Source organism: Epinephelus moara, chromosome 15, assembly GCF_006386435.1.
Source record: "Epinephelus moara isolate mb chromosome 15, YSFRI_EMoa_1.0, whole genome shotgun sequence".
NCBI lineage: Eukaryota > Metazoa > Chordata > Actinopteri > Perciformes > Serranidae > Epinephelus > Epinephelus moara.
In genome coordinates this window covers 17,656,471-17,681,688 of record NC_065520.1, presented here as the reverse complement: position 1 = coordinate 17,681,688, position 25,218 = coordinate 17,656,471, and the positions used below count along the sequence as shown (strand labels likewise).

Genomic DNA, 25,218 nt, shown 5'->3' with positions numbered 1-25,218 from the left:
ATCCAGCCTGCAGTCTGAATCTCTTTTTGTTCCCTGTGTGCCAGTCCTCACTCCTCACTGCAGTACGGCACCACAGAAGAAGATAAAGGACGGTTTTTAAGGCGGCTAGACTGGACTATATGAGCATAGATGTTGGGAGTAGAAGTTTGACAAAACACTCAAAGTCCAGTTAGAGACAACAGAGCAAATATGAGCTGATGAAGATGGAGATGTGACCGAAAGCTCCAGAAAAAGCTTGTAAGTGGGCCTATTGTTTTATCAGGCTACACTAGACGAGATTAAGACTTTTATTTTGACAAAATTAAAACCACTTCCACCAAAAATTGCTGCAGAAAATGTACAAATTGCTGCTTAAGATTCACCATGATGCAGGAAAGTTAGTGTGTGACGCTCGAAATTTCCCACACGTCCCTAACCGTGTGGCTCCCAAACTTTCTCTGATTCCACGCCTAAAGTGCGATAATACACTTCTAGTCCATTATATCTCAATATATGGTGCTACTACACAGCTTAACTTTTAGAGGACAGATATCATCAGTTTTCCTCACAATGAATTCCTGCTAAAATGTTCCCATCTTTAGCATTGTTCTCCCAAATAGACCTGAACCCTCTCACCCCAGCTGTGTCGGCGCCTTGTTCTTCCCACTGAGCAACACATACAGTAAACCCACTGATCTCTGCCACAGCAGTTCTTTATAAAGATAGCAAACAGACAAAAACAATGTTTGTCCTGCTACAGTCGGGAGCCGCACACATAACTACACCTTATTATTTCATATCATGAGCTCCGGACTAACTCTTTCAGCTGTGGCAAGGGGAAAGATAGCTACAAGGCAGTGTACAGGGATTCACACACACACACGCACACATACACAGAAACAAACACACACATCCCTAATATAATTGTCAGCGTCTGTCCCTCCCCGTCTCAGAGTGAAGCCCCAGCGTTCACAGAGAAGGGTAATTATCGTGTATCCGAAAGGGAGGATGCAACCATCTCTGGCTCTGATTAGAGGGGACAGGAGAGGAGTGTCGCCTCCCTTCTGCAAGCCAGCGTTTACAGGGAGGCGCACCTTTCACTGTCCAAACAATGTCTGTCAGCCGCTATCAATAGCTGCCGTGGGAGGAAACTGTAGCCAAGGTGCCTGGGCCGCGATACAGACTGAGAAATGGATATAAATTGGGTGAAAAGTGCATTACAAGGCTCTGGTAACTCCACAAATCCCCGTGTGGAGGTTGAGCGTGGCAGCCGTCGTCCCAGAACATGTCTTACAACGTCCCTTTGCACTTACACCAGGTTCCTATCATGTATCAATGTGTCAGGCTGCATAAAAGGGAGGCGATTTTGCACCTGGCAGCTCCGGTGATTATTATCTTTGAATGGATGCAACAGAAAAATAATCATCTTCCTCTCGCATGAGGAGGGAAACACAGATTCTGTCAAAATTGGTCTTGTCAGAGGTTTTTAGTTGGCCTGTGTGTCACGCTACCTTCCTCTCTCCTCCTCCCGCTTCACTCCCTTCACCTCATTTCTCCTCCCCAGAGGTTACCATCTGAACCCCTCCCTCCTCCTCCTCCTCCTCCTCGGCACATCTCATCTCCGATTTTGCACTCCCCTGTTTTCCTCCATTTTCTAATCTTTTTCTGTTGTTGTATCATCCAACTTTTTTTCCTGCACATTCGAAGGTGGAGAAACACAAACTTAATGTGCCAACTGCCTTTGAAGTTCAAGGGAAGGAAGTCAGCTGCCACTTGAGATATCACAGCTAATTGTCCATTGCGGAGGCATGTATGATCATACAGCAAAGTGAAAGCGGATAATGACAAAACAGGGAAAGTGAAAGAGTGAGGGAACATGTGCGGAGGCCTCATCTACTAAATAAATGAGCGAAAAAAGGAAAAAAAAAGGAGAAAGTGAAAGGAAAGAAATCGGTCTTCCCTGCTCCGCGTACACACACCCTGAGCTGAGTTAACGCATCGCGGAAGATGATCGTCTCGACTCAATTTCTGAGAATTGCCACTGCTGCTCCACTCCCCCCCCAGAGAGAGAGGGAGAAGAAAGACAGAAAAAAAACTTATCAGCGGTTACTCCTCCTTCATTTTATTTCATTTATGAATTACAAGGAAAGATGCCATTATATATTATTAATTCTCTGCTGTTGCTTTGGCTCTGGCTGCTGCAGCGGTGAGCTGCGGATGTCGGCGGCGGTGTAATTACGTTCTAGCCGGGCAGCCATCCGTTTCCTTTCAAAAATTTACAGGATTCTTAATCACGTTGCTCATTTGGGTGCACGGTGGCGGGGATGGCGAAACACAAACAGGGGCACGTCTGTTTGCACGGGAACACCTGCTTAGCATTGATAGCAGATGTCAGTCAGTGAACTGAACAAAAAAAAAAAAAAAAAAAAAAAAAAGAAAAAAGTGCAGCGAGGGGAGGGGGTGGAATTAAAAATGCAAGCATCACCAACTTCTTATTATTTACTTACTCCAAAAATGAACTACTGGAATGGGAGAAGGAAAATCCTGGCAAACGCCGGGGAAGCTGGGCCTCGTAATTGTGCTGCTGCTGCCTCCCTCCCTTGCTCCTTCCCTTCCTCCTCCTCCTCCTCCTCTCCTTCTCTCCTCCTTCTTGTCCATCTCTTTCAGACAGAAAGTAGCAAGCGACAAAAAGTATTTTTTAACCTTTTCCCTCACTTTCTCCCTCTCTCATTCCCCTGGATGTATCGGGCGCTGGAGTCTTATATTTCTATCCGTTTGCATCAGTCTTTGCTGCATTATTCATTTGCATTATAGCGCTGGATGGTAATTAAATCTTGCCTGGGATGCCGTTGTATTTAAATGAAACGTGAATATTTTAGCTGGGGAAATGCAGAATGCTTAATCTGCCCCCCCTCCCACTCCCACTCCCTCCCTCTTTCTCTCCCCCTGTTTTTGCCTTTTAAAAGCTCCACCATTGGCCGAGCTTTGAAACAGTTTACCGTGCCCGCCGCCCGCTCTAAACGGCTTCTTCTTAAGAATAATAGTGTCGAGTCAACAGCTGCATTGACAAACATATTTCAGCTGATGCATTTGCCCGGACAGGGATATTTGATACCGCTGAGACCCCTGCACACACATGCACACAGCTTCCTCTCCCACAAATATAGAGACATAAACGTGCGTGGACGCGCACATGCATGGATGCAAACGCGCACAGACAAAATGGCCACTGAGGGCCTTTGCCTCACAAACACACAGAGAGAGAGAGAAGCCTCAGTGATGTACACATTATGGTAAAGGACGTTAGACGGAGAGGAAGGAGGAGGGACGAGGAATTAGGGAGGAAGAGACAGAAAGATAACAAGAGGGGGCAAATGAGGGTGGAGATCTCTGTCAAAACGTGAGGCTCAGAGGGAGATAGAGGCAGAAAAATGCAAGACAAACACAGAGGAAGAAAGCAAGCATATTTGAAACCAGCTTGGATTTAAATGGCTTCACGCCCACACTAAGATGAATTTTCAACACCTGAAAACTGTTTCCAGCTTCAAATTACTGTCCACCTCATTAACAGGTGGATAAACAGAAAAAAATGAAACAAAACTGAGAAAGTCGTGAGTTTGAACACCTCAGTGTGGACGGACATCTTCACACGAATGATCTGAAAACACCAGGGTGGATGCACTTTCAAATTCAGCTGGCTTTGTCAAAACATGAGGCTTAGGTGGAAGATAGGAGCATAAAACCAAAAGACAAACACAGAAGAAGAAAATAAGCACGTCTGCGTCGACATATTTGAAAACAGCTTTTCTTCTAATGGCCTCACATCCACACTAAGATGAGTTCTCAACACCTGAAAACTGTTTCCAGCTTCCAAATCATTTACAGGCACATAAACAGAAAAAATATATTTAAAAAATTGGAAAGTCGGGAGTTTGGCTGTATTAAAACACCTCAGTGTGGACGGACACCTTCACACGAATGACCCGAAAACACTAGGGTGGATACACTTTCAAATCCAGCTGGCTTTGTCAAAACGTGAGGCTTAGAGAGAAGATAGAAGCAGAAAAACAAAAGACAAATACAGAAGAAGAAAGTAAGCACGTCTGCGTCAGCATATTTGAAAACAGCTTTTCTTTGAATGGCCTCGCGTCCACACTAAGATGAGTTTCAACACCCAAAAACTGTTTCCAGCTTCCAAATCATCTTGTAAAGAAGTAGAGAAACAGAAAATGTGAACAAAAATGAGAAAGCCATGAGTTTGGCTGTATTAAAACATCTCAGTGTGGACGGACACCTTCACACGAATGACCTGAAAACACTAGGGTGGATGCACTTTCAACTTCAGCTGGCTTAGTGTGGATTTAGTCTAAGACAGTGATAGAAATGCCCCGACAAAGAGGATAAAACCGAGAGGGAGGGGAGCAGACTTTTGTCGTACAAACATTAGCAGATAGTGAGAGAAAAAGAGGAACAATAGAGGAGAGGGAGATGCAGCAAAAAATGAAAAAGACAGAAAAAAAAAGAGAAAGGGAGACAGTGACGGAGAGACCCTGAGAACGAGATGACAGAACAGAGAGGGAGAGGTTGAGCAGCAGAGGGATGAGCTGTGCCTTTAATGCCCATCTGGCCCGGAGATGTAATAAAATTGACATATTGATTCCTTTGAATTTACGAATGCCTGTTTCATAAACTCCATTTCCAAAGCCGAGGCCTCTTTAGAGCCCTGTCATTTTTCCCCCAAATGGATCAATTATGTGCCCACGTAATCCTGTTACCTGAGAAACCCACGCATACTTCTCCCATTTGCGGCGCTTCACCGGGCGCACAGACTCGCATTATGTGCACATAAACAAACTCGAGGTTTTTTTTTTTTGTTTTGTTTGTGTGTGAGTGTGTGTCTCCTCCCCTCCCTCCCTCCCCCTCACTCCTCCTCTCCTCCTAATATTAGCGATTGTTTTCTCCCCTCCAGTGTCGTCGTACGAGTCTCTCCCGGAGGGCTTTAGGGAGGCCTCTCTTCTGTGTCTCTCTGGCTTGTTTGTGAAGTTGTAGAAATCCCTTTTTACCCCTATAAATTGCAGCTCTACCACCACTACATCAACACAAGCATCACATCGCATCCTGGTTATAAACCACATGAACATACATTTTAAATCCAGCAGAAAAGGACAATATGCCGAATCCCCTTCACCTCTTAAATCACAAACAGAGACAGTTACAAGGATGATTTTCTTTGATAAATACACCCTCAACTCCCAACTACGCCTTAAGTAATAAACAATGTCGACTTTGCAGTACTACACACAAGAGGTTTCCTCCATCTGCTACAAGATAAATACTGTTTTGTGGCTGTGAGCAGAGCGGCAAGACTCCGGTGGTTGCAGGTTCACTTCCTAATGGTCAGCTATGGGAGAAGTATGGGCAACCTGGTTGGCTTACATAAAGAATAAAGGGTTGATGAGACTTTTGCACTGTGGGGGTCAGGTTTGGAGTGGTAAAAACTGTACTTCCTTCCTTGTGAAGGTAGTGTCGGTAGACGGAATTGGGCCAGTTCATATGGCCCGTTTCTGGGGCGTCAGTCATCCCAAATATCAGCTGAATCAAGCAAACTCGACTTACTTCCTCCAGCACGCCGAATATGGGCCGATACTGGGCCAGATCATTTTTGAAAATGGTCCGCTGATGGCAGTGTCAGCAGCCAGAGTAGGACCAGTTTATACGGCCCGATTCTGGGGCGTCATTCATCCCAAGTATCAGGTAAATCAGGCAACTAGATGCGGCTCGACTTATTTATTCCAGCATGCCGAGTTTGGGCCGATGCTGGGCCAGATCCCTTTTGATAAGGGCCAAGTAACGGCGGTGTTGCCAGTTGGATTCGGGACAGTTTATATGGCCCGATTTTGGGGCGTCAGTCAACCCAAGTATTAGCTAAATCAGGCAACCCAACGCAGCTCAACTTATGTCCTTCAGCATGCCGAGTTTGGGCCGATGCTGGGCCAGGTCACTTTTGATTACCGCCCAGTGTTGGCACCTGGAATCAGGACGGTTTATAGGGGCTGATTCTGGGGCGTCATTCATCCCAGGTATTGGCTGAATCTGGCAACTAGATGCGGCTCGACTTATTTATTCCAGCATGCCGAGTTTGGGCCGATGCTGGGCGAGGTTACTTTTGATTACGGCCCGGTGATGGCAGTGTCGGCAGCCAGAATTTCCTGATTCTAGGGCATCAGGCAACCGGACGCGGCTCAACTAGTTTCTTCCAGCATGCCAAGTTTGGGCCGATGCTGGGCCAGGTAACTGTTGATACCAACCCTGGCGGCAGTGTCAGCAGTCATGAGATATCATAGCTGGCGTCATTCACCCCAAGTCAACCAAGTCAGGCAGGACATAACAATTTATTTCTTCCAGCATGCCAAGTTTGGGCCGATGGTGGGCCAGGTTAGTTTTGGCAACCTGGGTTAAAACAAGGATACAACCAAGGATTTAAACCAATTCCCAGTAAAAATCAACATGTTTAGGGAGTTTTCCAGTAACAGGCAACATTTAATTTTAGAAAATACTTGCGGACTATAATTGAAAACAGAACTAGTCTTACTTTCGTACATGCTGAGCTAACTCAGGGTTTTCTCAGCATGCACTCATGTTTCAGTGGAGTCTATAAAATAGCCGGAATCACCACTTGGTTTCGAGGAATAACCCGAAACAGAATTTGTCCTGATGTCACTGGTGCAGAAACGTGTCGACAACTTAAAGAGTGTCTCCGTGCTGGCATTACAGGGATGGCTCCCATTCATAACCTGGGTGAAGCAGAGGAGTCAGTATGGCTACTGCCTGGGCGGTAATAGCATACAAGTGGTCATGGGTCATCCCGGTGCGAGTGTAAATGTTGGAGCGATACAGCGGGCTGTCAGGTGGAACGGAAATGTATGAGGAGCGACAGCAATGCCGGAGCACCGGAGCTCTCGCTGAGCCACTAGATATCTATTTTACTATCTTACATTGTTGTAAAACCAAGAGAGAGACAGAGCGGGGAGGGAGAGGGGAAAGGAGGGGGTGGGAGAAGAAGAAAAAAATCAGTCCTCGATCTTATTTTCCACACTCCGGCGAGCTACAAGCGGCTCAGTTACACTACACTTGCACCGAACAATCAGTCTGGCAAAGGTTCACAAAACGACGAAATACCTTGTCACTTACTGCCTGACCTGTTCAGCGGAGTGACTCAGAGAGGGGAAAAAGAAGACGGGGAAGAAGGGGAAGGATGTAGAGGAGGGAAAAATCATAAAATAAAATAATCATGAGGGAGCTCTGCTGTGGAAGAAAGAGTTCACACGAATTCCTTCGTCTTGTTTGTTGCTGTAAACCAGTGACACATTTGCTGGAACGTCATATATATTCTGTATCATCGTGTTTGAACTCATCAAAAAGACATATGATGTTTACACTTGAAATATTCTCAGTGTCTTGTGTGTCTTTTTAAACACGTTCACCCAAAATTCATCCTGACACTTTCGGTATCTTTGGACACTTTTGGATCTCCGCTAGAATTCAAAATAAAGTTCTGAGGGTTTGAACAATGTCTGGCTGCGCAGCAAGTGTTCGGAACGACTGACCCATCGGCAGGTCATCTGAGTTTACAAGGTTAAAGTATGTCTCGCGCACTTATCGTCAAAAGCGACCTGACTGCTTTGGATGTTTTGATCCAACTCCGCGGAGGAAGTGAGTCAAACCCCAACCTCCGAGAGGCTTTGCTGCACGTAACCCACTTTGAACAAGATACTGAAACACCTCAGGTTTTGATGCAGCGTTGCAACAAGCAGCTCGGATGTCAAAAGCGAGGCGGCAGGAGGGGTGTAAAGTACATGATTTGTCACATAGCAGCTGTAGAAAGTTGGGGGAGCTTTGAGGCTGAGTGAGGGAGGCGATTGTTAAAAAGTGAAGACGGGGGAGGGGGGGTGTTGGGCTTAAGGGGCTGACAGGCGGCTGAGTTCTGCTCACTGGACTTAATCTAAAAGAAAAAGGCCTCAGTTATGATGAAAGGTCGACAGAGTATGTCTCAGCAAATTGGCTTTCCTTCTCTCTCTTTTTTCCTACACCTCGTGCTGGCTGATGCTTCAGCTCCACCGCCGTGGAGGCCTAATGACCTACGGCCTGCTAGCTCAACCCTTTCTCCCACCTGTCCACCCCCCCCCCCCCCCCGAGATGGCTCAAGAACGCCAATTTCTGTGAAACTTAAGCTGCTGCTGTCACCGTCACTTCCACTGAACTTCCTCCAAAATCAACGCTGGTGACGAAGCACGAAAGGTCAGCCATCAAACCAACTTTCGCGGCCGCTTTTGTCCCCGTAAATGAGCCAAGGAATCGCTGAGGAACCCCTGACAGACGCAAACGTACATATTTCAAGATAAACAAGATAGATTATTGGGGGAATTCAGAGAGTTGCGACAACGTCTGCTGCCAAGTCCAGAACATGATGGAACAGCTTGGCTCTGTCTTGTTCCAGGCCTGACATTTCTCCAAGGCCAACTGTAATGATGGACAATGACAGGTAATTACTAGGGGCAGCGTACATGAGAGCCCGAGATCAGCAGTATCTGTGAAGTTTCTGGAAACTCTGAGCAGGGGGGGGGGGGGACGGCGGCCAACATCCTGAGCGTCGGGTTCCGCTCCGATCGGAGTCCAATAGGAAAAACCCACGCCACCGCAATCCTGATGTTGTGTTTTCCCTAACTTGAATTGAAAAGTTTACAACTGCCGAATCTACGAGTCAATGATTCTTTTCTTCTTCACAGATGTGTGGCTTTGCTCCAACATCAGCAGAAGATGCATCTACGGTGTCATGTATGTTTTCACACCTGGATAAACCTCTTCCTAATGACTTACATGCATTTCCTCAGTCGTCGTCTTGGCGCTTGCAAGTGCTTTTCCTGACTTTTTTTTTTAATCTCTGCGAGGGGAAAGGTGTGTGTGTATCATTATTTAGTCTTGGCTGTTTATTCTGAGAGCACAGATGAACTGAAAGCGACGCTAACGAAGACAGAATACCAAATAGCCTCAATATTTTCTAAACAGCTTCACCTGCACGCTGGGAAAGCAGGGATGCGGAGGGAGGAGGCAGGGACGGCGACGACGAGGGGGAGCCGGTGTTGCAATCTCTCGTGTTGCACAGACTCCTCGGCGCTCCCCCTTTATAAATTACCTCATCAGTGACTGAAATTAACACTGATTCTTGCAGGCAATTTCTCAATTTCCAATGCTAATTAGCTTTTTCTCTTTACTTTTAAATTCTGTAGCACCTGTTTAGGGGGAAGACATCTTAGGCAGTGCAGGCGCATTTAATCACAATTTTAATTAACCATCCCCGTAGATGTGAAAGAGAAGCAATTATAATGCAGATGAATGATGATTTTTCCACATTAAATTGTTTTGTTTCTTCGTTATGTTGATTGCATAAATACTGGCGCCGTTCAATTTTTATCTACTGTAATTTTGTAATTGTTTTGCTAAAAAAAAGGGTTTGGATAGACGGAGTTTGTTGACAAATTGTTTCATTTAGTTAACCCGTTAATCGCCGGAGCAGCATGCAAAGGATTTGGCAGGTTTGTTTTCTTTCCCCTCCTGAAACATCTACGCTTGTCAATCACCGCAGGTTTTTGCACGGTGTGTGTGTGTGTGTGTGGGTCACACTCTTACACTCGTCTTATCTCCTCTGACCTTAACAAACTATTTAACCAAATGAAAGTCACCCCCTCTCCTCCCTCAGCCTCCCCTTTAACTACTGAGCATATAGTCGCAAATGAAAGCACAGATGGGCGCTACTGGAATGGACTCATAATCTTTATGTGCTCGTGAAAATATCATTGGGTTCGATGACGGCGCTTTCGACTGTGTTTATTGCCCCTTGTTCTCCGAAACTTCGCTTTTATGTCGATGTCAGAGTGACTGTCGCAGTAAAAAACACAAACACACCACTTTGGCGCATTTTAGCTGCTAATGGGTCTTCCGTTAAAAAGCTTACGCTAGCTTTGAGTTGCGACTTTGAGCAAAATTTTAAGGCTTTACGTCAAAGATATCGGGAATATTGCTCACAAACGAAGTTGAGCTTGAAATGCAGCAACAATTGCACCAGGAGCATTGAGGATGTTTGGTTGCACCCTTTTGGAAACACAACAACAGCTGTTTGGAGCCTGCTACAGGGCAGGAAAAACTCCCAGAATCCTCCTGTGCTGTGTCCTCCGCCCTCAGCCACCCCCAGCAACACTCATTCCCTAATCCCACTGAGCGCTGCTTTCAGTTTGCCCAAAGACCATGCAGGGGAACTCCAACGGACCAGACACACACACACACACACTCTTTCCCTCTCTTGCTCTGCCTGTGTGTTACACATGCACACTTGCTTCATATCTCTCTCGCAGTCGCAGTGACAGACACTTTCTGAGGAGGGCTTTGCAGTTTAAAATAGAATCAAAGTGTGGGAAACAAAAATGAAGTTTCGCTGCGCAGTATTTTTCGATAAAATGAAAGATTATCGCACATGCACGAAATTTAAGACACTGAATCTGCAAACTTACGACCTTTTATTTCTCAAAACAGATAGTGTGTTTAAAGGTGCAGCTTCCTCTGTCTCCCTGTCTGAATCCTACACAAGCAAAGCCGCCATTCACCCTGGCTCTATCTTAAATCACCCTGAGGTGCGTCTAAAAAGGAAGAAGCTCCCCTCTTTGAATATTAGCGGCGATTGGCTGGAGGTAAACAGAGCATTAAATCCTGCAAAACTGTGGCAAGGCCAATACGGGCGCAGGACAATGGCTTGGCCCGGCATCTCTGCGCCTTTGTTCTCGGCTTAACAAAACTCTGCCGTCACACCGTTTTACCTCAATGCCGCCCTGTCGAAGCGGCCATCAGCCCATCAGAGCACATGCAAAGCTCGGGACGGGCAGAGGAGGAGGAATAAGACGGAGGAGAGGGGGGAGAGGTGAGAGGGAAAAGATTAAGACAGAGGGGAAACACACATGGGAAGATAAAAGAGAGAAAAGGTATGGAAGGGCCGACGGAGTGAATACAAACGCAATACCTCTCCCACTCAACCTTAATAAGAATATATAGCAGCTGTGAGGTGGCAGCGGCGGCGGCGGCGGCGGCGTTTTGAGCTTAGTGACGTGGCAGCGACAGAACTGGAGCAGCGAGATGCACTAAAAGTTTCATCACAGAGGCCTTATCTGCTTCCCTCCGAGGGCCATGGCGAGGTTCAGGAGGAGAAGAAGAAGAAAGACACGGCACATCTGCGTCTGCTGCGACCTGTCTGTCTGCCAATTAGCATGTGTGTGAAGCGTGTGTGAGCGTGTGTGCAACCCTAACCCTGAAATTAGGGTTTGAAGCTTCGCCTGCGTCGAAATTTCGCAAGCATGTTGTGACCCTAACTCTGCATATGTCGGAGTATATGTGCGTCCACATATGCAGATCTGGATGCATGTGTGTGTGTGTGTGTGACACTGTGTGTGTCCATGTGCAGAACATGGCCAGCATGTGTGCCTGTTTGCAAGTGTCAGCCATTTTCACATCTACAGCACGCTACTGCTTCCTCGTAGCTCCGCCCCTTGTTGAAATAAATTTAAAAAGTCCTCAAAAATGTGACGCAAACTTCAAAATAAAAGCGTTTCATTTTACTTTTTTAAAAAATCTGGTGAGCAGAAACTTCGCGGCTCATTGCACTAATATGATTCACTCTCCGTGAGAGAAACAAACAAACAGCGTCGTCTTCGGTTCAATTATGAATTTGACTTATTAGCACTTCACCCCGGAGCTTGACCTCACGATCACCATCTTGGATGTAGTTCAGGCTTCTAGTGCTGCAGCTCGCCTGCCTCTCTGCGCCCCCCCTCTTCCTCCACTGTCAGGTTCTGGCCTGCCAATTTCCACTTGAAGCTTGACTGGGCCTGATTTGATGCAAACTACCTCGGGGTGAGGTGGAGGAAGGAAGGAAGGAGGGAGGGAGGAGGGAGGGAGGGAGGGAGGAGGGGGCTGAAACTGATGAACAGTTATGTCAAGTCGATTTCGCACCGTTGGGAAAAGGTAACCTCTCCGTCGGGGAGGAGGAGATAAAGGTAACACACACACACACAAAAAAAAAAAAAAAGGCGAAAAAAGGAGGCAAGGTTAGAGGAGTAGAGGGTGCTGGAGGAGGAAGGGTGTCGGAGGGGGCTTGTAGTCGCACCAGGGTGCACCCTCCCTCCCTCCCTCCCTCTGCCGCCTCACCTCACCTCCCTCTGCTTACCGCCCCGCGCAAAACGCTAACTGTCAGTGCGAGTACTAATTGCAGATGTGCCAGTCTGCCATCATAATAAAATCAGAGGCAGGGCGGACATTAAGCATGGCTGGCTCATTTGTGAGACTGCTGAAAAGGTAGCATAAATGAATATTTCATTACCTTAATTACTAAGGAATACTCCTTTCCGCCAGTCGTGGAATGAGTGTTGCTGTAACTAATTATGAAAAGTAATAACATTAGGGATACTGTGATTGCCAGTTTATAAGGCGGCGTCTGCTTGCTGTTGAGGTATAAACCATGTTGGGAAACATACGGCGAGGAGCGGAAGGAAGGAAGGAAGCGAGGGCGCTCGGTCTCGATCGCACATCTGCAAAAAAAAAAAAAAAAAGTGGGGTTTGCAGGGATGAATGGAGCTCTGATTATTTACCCAGGGATGCTTGTGCGCGTTTGAAATTGCCGAGAGGCGGTTTTAACAGGTATGAAGGGCGCTGAAAGCTCACTCGGCTTATTTTGGATGAATACAAACACGGGGTATGAAAAGGACGCTGCAGCTACCTGGAAAGCAAAGTGCAAGCTACGAGCTGCACATTTGCACCGCTTGATCATCACCTCAGAGTCTTTTATGTCAAACACATGGCGCGATACCTTTGTCCGTTATTCACCTCCGCAGCCCGCGGGCACGTCCCATGCCTGGCTGTAATGTACGAGCACTGATAAGGTCGCGAGGGGGGGGAGTGTGAGAAAAAAGGCAGAGTACAAGGTCTGCTTTGATGGACATGCTAATTCCAATACCCCTAAGTAGTAAGAATAACAAAGTGGTGGGGAATTTATCTCAGGAATGCCGGAGCAAGACGGCCGGGCGATAAGGAAGTAGCTTCCCTTGGGTGGGGGAGAAGTAATTAGAGTGGGCTGACTGGTTAGATGACTGACTGGCTGGCTGCTGGGATGGATAGAAGTGGAGGTGGGGGGGGGGGGGGGGGGAGGCAGAAAGGTCCAGGAATGAACAGAAGTTTTACAGTACAAAGAACATGCAAGGAAAAACAGAGAACCCCAGAGAAGGTCGTAAGGCCACAACTGAGAACACACCGAACATTTAAAGCTCAGGGATGTAAAAAAAAAACCCTCAAGCCCACGAGTCATAAAGCCTTGACCTCACCAATGACCAGGCTGCGTCTCAGGCTGAGTCACAGGGCCAAATCCGAGCTCCGCTCTCCATAAATGACCCGATCTTTGTCGTCTCCCACAAGGTTTCTAGGTCAGGAAATACCCATCCAGCCCTCTGCAGCCAGGCCTCCAGCTTGAGCTGCAGCCATAGCTCCCGAGGCCACAAAAACAGCACAGACCTCACTTTTATCACCTCATCATGACTTCAGAAAGTAGATGAAGATAATCACCACGTAGCATCTACCCCTGAATTCCGCTTCGGCGTCTCATCCAAACCAAAACCAACCCCGTCAAACTTGCAGTGATTAATTCAGTGACCTCCAGCTTGACCACCTCGCAGCCTGAAACCACAGAGAGCTCCTCTATGCCGCAGCCTCACTACCCCCCCCACCCTGCTCGTCCTGCATGTCAGAAAGGCTGAGGACAGGCCTGTCGGTGTGATTATCCCCCCGCTACCTGAGGAGGTGTTTGTTTGACATTCGCGTTTGACAGCGACGGGACACGAGGCGTTCAGGAGCGGGGGCTCCCTCTCCAGTCAGAACCCATTAACACGTGAATTCACCTCTCAGAGTTTTTAACAGGGTCGACTCTGCTACACATGTCCACTGACTGCGCCACAGATGACATTTAAAGGGGGAAGATGTGCTCCCTGCACCCGCCCTCCTCCACCACCTCCACTCCATGTTTCACTTCTCCTTGACTCACTCTTGCCAAAGGTTAAATGTATGTTTGAATAACAACGAGGCCCGGGCTTGTAATTTCTGACCATTTCCTCTTTTCGCTGCAACCTCCGGTTAAGAAGGTGCTTGATCAACGCCGAGATGAAAGCGTGGAAGTGAGTGAAATCTGTGCAACCGCAAAATGACCTAATTTCGCCTTAATCTCGCTTGGCAATCGGCTGCAATTAAATTGAGATAACACATCTGAATTTACTTCCACGCGAGACGGGGGGAAACCGGAGCACAAAGCAGACCTCGTTAAATTAAAAAAAAAAAAGGTAACGAGAGGGGTGCACTTAGGTGGCAGGAGAAGCGGGACACCTTCTGAATAATGAACCACGGTAAGAACGGCGAGCCCTGATCAAATAGCATGTTCTATTATCCCGAATTAAAGGTGGGACGGTGTGCAGCGACATGGGCCGAGTCGTGTGTGGAAAAGGCCTCGATTTCCAGATGTCACCATGCCTTAATCTGGTGATCTGTTATTGATTGTTCCACGTGGCCGTGACCTTGCCAGAAGAGCTCTTCCACCCGACAATCAAACATACATCAAAGACTGTGTGTGTGTGTGTGTGTGTGTTTCCCTAAATGTGTGTGCACATGTGGCAGCAAGCGGCGCTTTGCAGATCAGCGGTGCCGACATCAGAGCAGGAAAACTGGAGGCTGCTTTCAACACTTGTTTGCACCAAGGTGTCATCTCGGGGAAAAAAAAAAAAAAACGGGGGGAAAAATCATTTTAATGGGCGATTGAGGTGATTGCGTTTTTTCTCCTTTTCCTCGGAAACGTCACGAAGCTGTGCCCTGCTTTACGGCTGACAGCAGTGATATGTCACACACACACAGAGTGAGGCAGGAGCGCATTCACACACGAGCTCCAACCAGCTGTGATGTGTTTGTTCTTTTGATTTAATCTATCAATGCTGCTCTGTTAAGACAGAACATGAAAAATAATATGCGACTCATACAGAAAAAGACGGGACGGATTCCTCCGCCGACTAACCCCGACCAAACACAGTCAAATCAGGAAAATATGCTTCCTAAAAGTGCACCGCAAAAGGCAAACCTTGGATTAAAACTGCATTTCATTTGGTGGAACAGTTGCCACCCGAGCTCCTCTCGTGCAGCCACATGCACACACAAACCATTGTTGGGAAAAAAAGAAGGTGTTTTTAAACTTGTTTCCTGCCCCCCTGCCATTTGATTATGAAATCCGAATGTTAGTTTACACCTGCTCAGCAACCTGTCGTCTGTCGCGCCCAGACTCCCTCGCAAATGGGAAAAAGTCGACGCGTGGAAAATGTCGAAAATCACAGGCGAGACGCGGCGCAACAACTGAATAAGTGCAAACAGCAGGACGAGACGGAACGGATGGGCCAAATAAAGACTTTGCATTTTCACTTGAGAAAGACTCAAATGAGGCATGATATTTCAAAATGCATTTCCCTCCTACGCAATGCATAAAACATGCCGGCTTAGGGTAAAGAGTGTACACACGTAAATGAAAAGTCCAAATGCATGCAATTATTTGCCGGACCACTGAAGTTTCAATTTCTGTGTTTGCTTTTTGTCACAAAACAAGGGGATGAGACGCGGGGAAGGAGGGCATGAAATAAAGTCAGGCAAGCAGGAGAAAGACATCTGACTGCACCACAACTTTACTGAGACGAGCGTGTCGCAGCGCAGGCGACAAAGAGAGGGGAGCTGATACGACCTGTCAAATCCTGAGAGCAAAAGAAGGCACGGAGGGAGGTGGGTCGGGGCATGACAGGCAGAACGCCGCCCCCAGAAACACCTTTAAGTCTGTCACCTTTGCTCCATCACTCTCCATCTCGGCTCCCTTTCCGACTTCTGACAATCGCCAGCCCGCGGCCTGTTTCCCCCGCACGTGACGCAGCAACAAACTGACCGTTACGCAGCACAGCCACATTAGCATCACTCAGCTCGCAACTTTAATATCAGGAGGCGAGAGAAGCTGGGGCGATTCCTTCTGGGGACGAAGCAGTTCAGGAACAGTTCAGCTGCCGTGTAAAAACCAGCACTTAAGCAACCCTTTTTTTTTTTATATGCTGCATAAAAAATCAAGAGATTAAGGTCAAAAGCATCCACGTTGCCGCCTGTGTCACCACATTGTTTTGGACGATACATCATCATCGCCGTTTAAACATAAAGGGAAGTCACAGGGGCAGAGTTGGCTCACTATTGGCTGATTCATGCCTCGGTGTTAGTCAGGCAACGGATCCCAGCCACCGCTCTCGCTTTCATCGTTCTTGGCAGTTGCTCTGCATGTGTGTGTGTGTGTGTGTGTTATGTGTGTGTGTGTGCATCACCCCGAATACACTGTAACTTCTGCAGCTTTGCTTTTCCAAACCAATATGTCCCGTCAGAAAAATCACAGGAATTTTGGAGTTAGCAAAACAACAGCGAGGCCCAGGCAGCTTAGAGACGGGAAGCGAAGGAGGGATGGCCACGGAGGGGACGCAGCAAAGAGTTGTCATACAAAGAGTTAACCCCCCCCTTCTTCCTAACACCACCACCTCCACCCGGTCTCTCCAAAGCACGGGTTAATATCATGGCTGCCTGGTAAGGCATTATCCAGAACCTCTCGGAACAAAAGGCCCCTTTTGCAAACAGACTCCTACTTTCCCCCAGTGTCCAAAGGTGTTTGCTGAAGTAAATCTGCCTAAATCCTGCGCAGCTTGGCCGGGAGGAGGAGGGAGGGAAGGTGTACCGATAATCCGTCTTCTTAACCAAAAAAGAAAAAAGTTCTGGGTGAGGCAAAGAAAGGGAAGGGGAATAAAGAAAACTGGAATCCATATCACATGATGCCGTTTAAAGACCCGACGCACCCCCTTCCATCTTTGCTCAACATTTGCATGCCTGGCGTGATAAAGATATCTCGCTAATCATTCTGATAAAGCAACAGATACAAATGTGTTTACGTGACGAATTCATTTAGTTTTTCGGAGGCACCTTGCTGCCAGACATGGGAAGAGGAAAAAGAGACACCTGCTCCCGACTCTTATCGCCTTCTTTAAGCACAATCCAGTCGCAGCCAGGATTCTCTTTTCCCTTCTTCTTCGTCTTAAGTGTGAGTGGCCACGAATAGTGTGGGCATGCCATCTCGTAACACTATCTGTCTGTCAGGAGGGGCCTGGGTCCCTGCTAGAGTAGGGAGGCTATAAAAGGCTTGTAACCAGGGGACGACCAACAAACAACCACAAACACCCTAGTTATTTCTCTCCAGCACCCACCCACCCTTTTCTGCCTCTCTCCCTATTTTCCCTTCCTCCTCTTCTTTTTTTTTTACTCTCCTCTCTTGCGCTCCTTTTCTTTTTTTCCCTTCCCTCGCCCCCCTTTTCATCTCAGGCCCTTTTCTGATGCTGAATGCAAATGTGTAGCCCTGCTGCTGGCGGCGAAAGGGGCTGAATTGTGATTAAGAGGGAAGAAGAAGGAGAAGAAGAAGAAGAAGAAGAAGAGGAGCTCCTTTCTTTGTTCTCCCCCCGGGGGATGTTTACCAGGAGAGACACGGCGGATCAGATATGAAAGGCATTCAGGTCAGCATTGATGTGAGCGAAAGTGAAATCGTACCTAAGGCATTCCAAAGACCCGCGGTGTCAGGGGTCCGGGCTCGCGGTGCCTCTGCGAGTGTGTGTTCTCTGGCCGCCAGGCGAAAAATATCTTCACACAAGCAGGGCGGTCGAGGAAAAAAAAACGAATAATAAAAAAAAAAAAAAAAAAAAAAGGAGAAAATGTGTCAAAAATGTTTTTTGGGAAGACGAGGAGGAGGGATGAAAGTTTTCTGTCCAGTGTCCAGGATGGAGTTGAGATGATCATTAGCTTTTTTTTTTCTTTCTCTTAGTGTGTGTGTGTGTGTGTGTGTTGGGGGGGGGGGGGGGGGGTGCACAGCCACAAGCCATGCTATTTGCTTTTATCTGCCTTATCAAAGCATGAAAAAACTGTGCATGTGTGCTGCTGCATTCCTGATTTAATTCCTCGTGGAAAGCACATATTAGAGGATTTGTCCAATAACATATCAGAGCACTGTCTCCCCGTGACACACAATAAAATAAAAATCATGTGAGTTACAATAACTGCACACACACACACACACATACACATACACTTCCTTTTTCCAAAGGGAGCATCCTCCTGCTCCTATACACCATGCTCGAAGGGAAGTCCATTCATTTTTACGCGCCTGGCTATATACACTTGACTCACACACTTTGGAGCAGATGGATATATTTAGCTCGTGACGACTGCGAGGGAGAAGGAGAGGGAGAGGGAGGGAAAAATAATAATAATAAGGCCTCGCGCAGTTGTGACAGGACAAATATGCCTCCTCATGAGGGGGACCTGCGCGTTCTGCAGGTTCTGCGGTCATATCTCAGCGATTATTTCACGTGCCTCAACAAAACAAGGTGTCTGCTTCAGCTGCTCACCCCGTGTGGGAATGGCAGCAGTGTATGGCGCCGTGGACATCACAACCCCCCGCCACTATTGACGGTATAAACATGTAAATGAAACACATTACCACTGACAATCAATTGTCCGTGCGCGCCCTGCGAAACCTGCCCCCCTCCCTGCTCCTTCTTCTTCGTCGGTGACGATGGCAAAAAGCTGTCCCTACCTTGAGGAGAGGGGGGGTGACTGTCCTTTTAAAAGGCAGAGGGATAATAGAGATGGAGAAATTGTTTGGACTGGCAGAAATGTGCCATTGTCTGCGAGTGAAAGCCTCCACACACACACACACACCTATTTTCCCCCACTTTAAAATCCTGTGCGTAATTCAGACTATTAAATGAAACTGCTTCTGCTTTTTCCGGTTATGTAACCGCTGCGTTTCCGAGTCCAGAAATAAAATGCGCAAAAAACGCTCTGCGTAACACCCAAATCAAAAAATTACAAAGCATCTTTTTCCCCTCCTCCTCCAAAAGGCATGATGCGTAATACCAAAACAAGGACAGGTGTGCGAGCGCTTCTCTGCTGCGCGCGCACAGCTGGATGTGACAAGCAACACCTGGCGAGGGCCAAACTCTCAAACACTTCACGCTGCACGGATCAAGTTTCACACCAGGAGAGGAGAGGGGTTTTTATGGCGAGGAAGGAGGAGGAGGAAGACGATTAACACACACACACACACACAGAGGGAAAAAAATAGGTTTTGTTGCTTTTAAATATTGCTGAGGAACACACAAGTCATGAGCTGTGGTTAAATACCACATGACAGCCTGGGCAGTGAGTGAGCGCAGCTACTGCAGCACCTCCAACCCTGAAGGCCAGCAGTCATGTGGATGAGAATGTCACTGGTGAGCAAAACACTAACTGGCGCAAATGCTGGAAACATTGGACATGATAAAAAAAAAAAAGTGCTTTTTTTTTTTTTTTGCACAGCAAAAATAATTACAGGTGGCACCCAAATTATAATTTACATCCCAACACATATACACCTCCATTCACAGGAATTAGCCGCTCTCCATCTGCTGAGGAAAAAAAAATTCAGAAATCTGCTGCCTCTTTCTGCGCGTCTGTCCGCTTCTCGCCCTGCCCTGCCATCCCTCCACTGAGCCAGGCAGGAAGAGGACAGAGACACAGAGAGGAGGAGAAGGAGAGTGGCCAAGCCTCAATAAGCCTCTGCATTCCCAGGGGGGGAGGACTGGGGGTGAGGAAGAGGAAGAGGAGGAGGGGCGCACACACACACACACACACACAAAAAAACCCTAATAATTTTATTTCTTTAAATGCTCCTGCATGAAAGACATTTTTATAGAGATAAAAATATTCCTCACACACTCTTGCCAAAGCTCGCCGTCTCTTGTCAGCTTTAAGGGTGTGAAAATTATATTTGCTTTGCTAATATTATTTTATCAAATGCAGCTTTTTGCTACAAAAGCCAAGCCTGCCTTTTCTCCCAAAACAGGTGGCCACGGCTAAACAGGCTGTCATATCTCCAAACGTGTCTTATTATTCTGTAATGCACAAATATATATTCATGTATATATATATGTGTGTGTGTGTGTGTGTGTGCTCCACTCTCTTGTGCTATTTAGTGTGGAACAAAATGCTTGTCTGCCATCGATTGCACGGAATCAATAAATGAAATCTGATCTAGATAAATAACCTGTGGGGGCAGAGATTAAAAAACTGTTGTGAGGAAAGCAAATAAAAAAAGGGCTCGTGTTGAGCAGCTGAATCACAGCCTCACACACACACACACAGTGCTCCAGCTCGCCAGTGTGTTTGGAGCCTATATGGAATAATCAGGAATAACGGGGCCAGGAAATGTCACTGCAGATTTGCCTCTTGTGGGAAACTGTGCAGTCAAATGGAGAACGAAAAGCTACAAATCTGCACCTCCTGCGCGCCAGTCCAGACCCAATTAATGCCCAGCATTTATCGGACATGTCATCCGATTTATGTTGGGCACAAAGGTGGAGAGGACGCACAGGGTTTTAAAACTAACCCAACAACAAAATGCCACCTCCTGTGAATTATCCCAGCACTCCGGAGAACATGTTGAAAATGAGCCCTGTGGAGGTGATGCAAAGGCCTGTGTGGAGAGCATGCCACCGGGCTGGATTAAAGCAAAACTCAAGTCACAAGATTGGACTTTTACACCGAGCAGCGTGAGTGTGCTGCCGCTGCACAGTCCCCCCATGGCGGCTTGTGTCCCGGCGAGAGACCGCTCCAACTTTCAAACATCCACAAGTTCCCAACTATCTGCACCTTTTTTTTTTTTGTTGCAAAATAACACACATTTTAACACCGCTATTTTTCAACACTCCACATGCTCGTGCGGGGCTGCAACACGGACGCATTTACGCACACTTTCTCCCCGGGATAGCGGTCCCTTTATCCCTGCGTAAAAGAGGAAGGCAGCAATGCGCACCAGCCGCGGACCCTCACACACCCCCGAACCGCAGTGGAAACCTTCAAACCAGGCGTACATCCAAAGATCAACCCCCCAACCCAGCTCCATCCTCCCCGGCTGCTTGGGTTAGTCTCCCCCGTGATTTTCTTACCGTTTTTCCGTCTCGGGTTGGCTTGTTTTCGCCTCTTACACCTGGGGCCATCCGCCATGATCTCTTGCTTCATTGATAAGTGTGTGTGGGATCAGATGGCAGCTCGCATGGACTCGATTCCTTGATTTCAGCTTGATATCTAACGGGAAACACACACACACACGCGCACACACACACACACACAGCAGCACCAACAATGTGGGTATTAGCGTGGGGATCCACTTGCGCCGGACGCGCGTACAAGACAAATGTAACTTGTAAAAAAATAAAAGGAGGATTTAAAAAAAAAAAGAGCCGTGGGTGAAAGTGTGAGAAGCAGCGCTGAGGACACCCGTGTCCATCTAATTTTGATTTTCAGCTGATCGGCGCTTAGTGGCATTAAGAGCAAAGCAAACAGCAGCAGGAGGAAGGGGAATTGTAATTTCTCTTATTAGGGGGGAAAACCACAATCCACGTCGCCAAATGGGGACTGAGGCGAAAACACGCGTTGTTATTTCATTCAGAAAAGTTTCACGAGCCGCTTTGTATTTTTCTACACTTTCCAGAAAATAAACCCGCCACTTACTTCCACTCAAACTACCAAGAATTGCTGCGCGCGTTTAAAACCCAGCGCAGTAAATCACATTTCTGTTATATTTTAGGGTCAAACCCGGAGCTTACATATCAGAGACGGCGAGAAGCGAAGCCTGAGAGCTGCTTTGGAAGAAGCCTCCAGTGTGTGGTCTCATTCAAAGTCAGATAACTTCAATAAACACTTGGTTTCGCCTGAGAAAATTGCACTTCTACGTTTAATAAACTGCATCCAAACAGTCTTGGCGACAGTTAATAAATAACACATGGGGGATAATTGTCCAAATGTGCCAAAATGACTCCGCTATGAGGAGGAAAAAATCTTTAAGGCACAAATGGCGCATAAACAAAAGCGATAAGATTCAAATGTCGGCTAGCGCAGAGAAGTGGACGCTGACAAGCGCTTCTGTTTGTTGTGTGGACGATATATATATAACACAAGCTGAAAACGGCTCGCATGTAACAGTTATCGCCCTTTTCCCCTTCCTCCAAAGGATACAGCGGTGTTGTGCGGCGCCGTCAAAAGCACACTTTCCCCGGGTCTCAGGCACCAACAGGACGCCTCGACATCACACGGGTGGGAAAGCGTTTTTTTTTTTTTTTTTTTTAAAATCAACTCAAAACAAACGCACCTATCTCCACCTGTGCAGGTACGCCGAAGTTGAGCTCCAACTCTGGCGTTGCGCGCGGAAGTTTATTGTCCAACATTTCCCCTTCGCAAAAAGCGCAAGAAATAAAAAAGAAGTGAGGAGGCACGTACCTGTTTTTAGGGGGTGTAAAGAGGTGTCTTGTGGATAGGAGTTGCGAGGAGGGATGATACTGGAGCGCGTCGGTGAGCGGATCCTTTTCCACCGGTGATAATAAAGCCTTAGAAATAAAGCCTTAGAAATAGTTGGGAGGAGGGAGGGACCGCTATTCCTGCTAGGGCAGGTTTACAACTGATGTCTTACACCCACTCCAGGAAACAAACCTGGGTAGGGACTGACGTGTTACGCCTCTTCTAATGACATTTTTTTTCTTTCCACCTCCTTTTCTTTGCCGTGTAACACAGAGGAGAAGCCCCCTGAAACGCACGCCACCTATCTTCACGGGAGGGGATAATTGAGGAGAGCCAAACGTGAGCATCTTCTGGGTTGAACGTGAAGTTTTTTTTTCCTCCCTCTCTCCTCTCTCTTCCCCCCCCTTCTTTTCTTTCCCTCACTCTCCTCTCTCTTTCTCCATCTCTTCTCTTTTTGAGTGAAACCAACTATGTCGGGCTTCGACGCGGAGCAAAGAACAGGCGACAGTGTGTGTGTGTGTGTGTGTGTGTGTTTTCTTCTCCTTCCTTTCTTCGTGTGAATGTGTGTGTGTTGGTGTAGAAAGGGGGGAGAAACTTGGAGCGCGTCCACGCCGGCCGCAATCATGTAAGGATTTTTTTTTTTTATTTCTATTTCCACTCCGTTTAATTTGCAGAAATGGCAGGGTTGATACGGGAGGATGCAGGAGTTGGGGTGGGGAGGCAATTCCACATATTCTTCATTATTGTAATTGGCTGCGACTGCAAAAGGTTTGGGGATGCTCGGCTTTTTATCTACGCTGCAAGAAATATCCAAGCATTGTTTTTGTGCGTAAAAATCTGCATGTGCTCGCACAGCTCCGCGTGTCTCCTTTAAAATGTGCTTTGTTTTTAGGGGATTTATCGCAGAGAACAAGCTGAATTTGTGTCTCAATTTTTGGGTGAAAATTAAAACTAAATGTGACAAAAAAAACACTTTTTTTTCGCGTGCGTAAAAGTAAATAATTGTATCACCTGGGCGTGCAGGCAGGCGTGTGTGTGTGCACAATAGCAACGCGTGCAAACTCCACACACACATTTTTGCATTCTGCTTATTTACAACTGCAGGAGAATCCAAAATAAATGCGGCGCATTACGCACTGCTCAGAGCCCAAACCCCAGCAGTGACACGAGATGGCTGCAGCCTCTGTAGGAATATTCTAATGACACTAAAGGGGGCTGGAAAAAATACCATAAAGTACAATAAAGTGACGGTAAAGTTACTACAGAGAGCGCGCGGACGCGGCGCAAATCCCTGCAGGAATATTACGGCACTATCACAGGAGTATTCCAGGATTATTAGAGTGATTTTTCGTTCTGGACGCCACTTAACAGGATGAATCTCGCATTTATTAAAGAAGTCAACCATCTCAGCCATGTCTGACTGTGAAGGAGAGAGAGGGAGGGAGAGAGAGGGAGGGAGAGAGAGAGAGAGAGAGAGAGGAAGAGAGAGAGGGAGGGAAGCTCCACCTTTGCAGCGACGTGATTGGTTATGTAAATAAAGCATTATTTTGTGTCCTGTCCTCCTGCAGTTCGCCACTGTATGGCTAATTAAATCATCAATCAAGGGGCTGAACTGGTTGATGCCCCCCCTCCTTATACACCCCCTCCACCCCCCTAACCCAAAAAAAAACCAAAAAAAAAAAAAACAATCAGATGCAGGAAAGAAATCAAACACCAACACCAACAAACTCGTTTCTTGNAACCCAAAAAAAAAACAAAACAATCAGATGCAGGAAAGAAATCAAACACCAACACAAACAATCAGATGCAGGAAAGAAATCAAACACCAACACCAACAAACTCGTTTCTTGTAGGAATTTTGCGTAAAAAGTGTTTTTACGCCGCTTTTTTTTTGTGGAATATCACGTGTGTTTTTATTATTACCACACCATAAACAGCAGTGTTTCATCATTATAATCATTAATATAATTATTATAATTATTATATAAATATCTTCCTCAACTTTAGTCCCTCTCCAAGTTGCCTGGACGCACCGGAGGACTCAAGCGCCCTTTTTATTTTTGGTAAGTTTACTTTATTCTCTTTAATATTTGAATCACTCCCATCATGCAATTAAGTCATTTATTTTCCTCTTCTTCTTATCGGACAACAAAAAAAGGAGGAGGAGGAGGAGGAGGAGGAGGAGTGGGGTGACGCTGCTTTGCCTCCCGTTTTGCTCGGGTCGAAAGTGGATCCAGTCCTGGGTGAATTATTGTCATGCGTAATTTACTGCCACGGTGCTTGCATGTAAACGAAGCAGTCCAGCACCCCTCTCTCTCTCTCTTACTCTCTCTCTCACACACACTCCCTCTCTCTCCCTCTCTCTCTCACACACACACTTGAACCGTAGCTCCAGCTCTGTGTCCCATTCATCCAAGCGCGTCTGGAGTGGCACCTCTCGCCTTCTTTTTACGCACGCAGGCTTCTCCTACGTGGGGCCGCATATTCACCGTGAAAACGGATTACAGTCGGTGTGTGACCTATAGGGGGACCTTGTGCTTAATGAATATATTGATTTAAATGAGAGGAAGGGGGCTACAAAAATAGCACGTGCATGATTTCATATTTTTTGTGCAGATTTCCTGATTTATAATTCCGGATTTAAATTGCAAAAAATGTCTGATTAAATTAATGATAAAAAATGTTTATAATGTTTTTTCAAAATTGCTATGTGTGGGAATAATT

The 25,218-nt window shown here is 46.8% G+C and overlaps 1 protein-coding gene across 4 annotated transcripts in view; it reads right to left on the bottom strand.

Annotated features, from left to right (window-relative positions):
- The window catches only part of zeb2b (zinc finger E-box binding homeobox 2b), a 99,491-nt gene extending 76,786 nt beyond the window's left edge, over positions 1–22,705 (bottom strand). Inside the window, exons 1-2 of one of the 4 annotated variants that reach the window (XM_050063000.1) lie at positions 22,477–22,705; positions 21,149–21,285 (exon numbers count right to left, since the gene is read on the bottom strand). In XM_050063000.1, coding sequence (XP_049918957.1) covers positions 21,149–21,219 — 71 coding nt within the window. In that variant the 5' untranslated portion in view covers positions 21,220–21,285; positions 22,477–22,705. Of the gene's footprint in view, positions 1–21,146; positions 21,286–22,476 lie in introns of all 4 variants that reach the window. The other 3 variants (XM_050063001.1, XM_050063002.1, XM_050063004.1) reach the window with 3 other exon arrangements.
- Between the last annotated feature and the right edge of the window lie 2,513 nt (positions 22,706–25,218).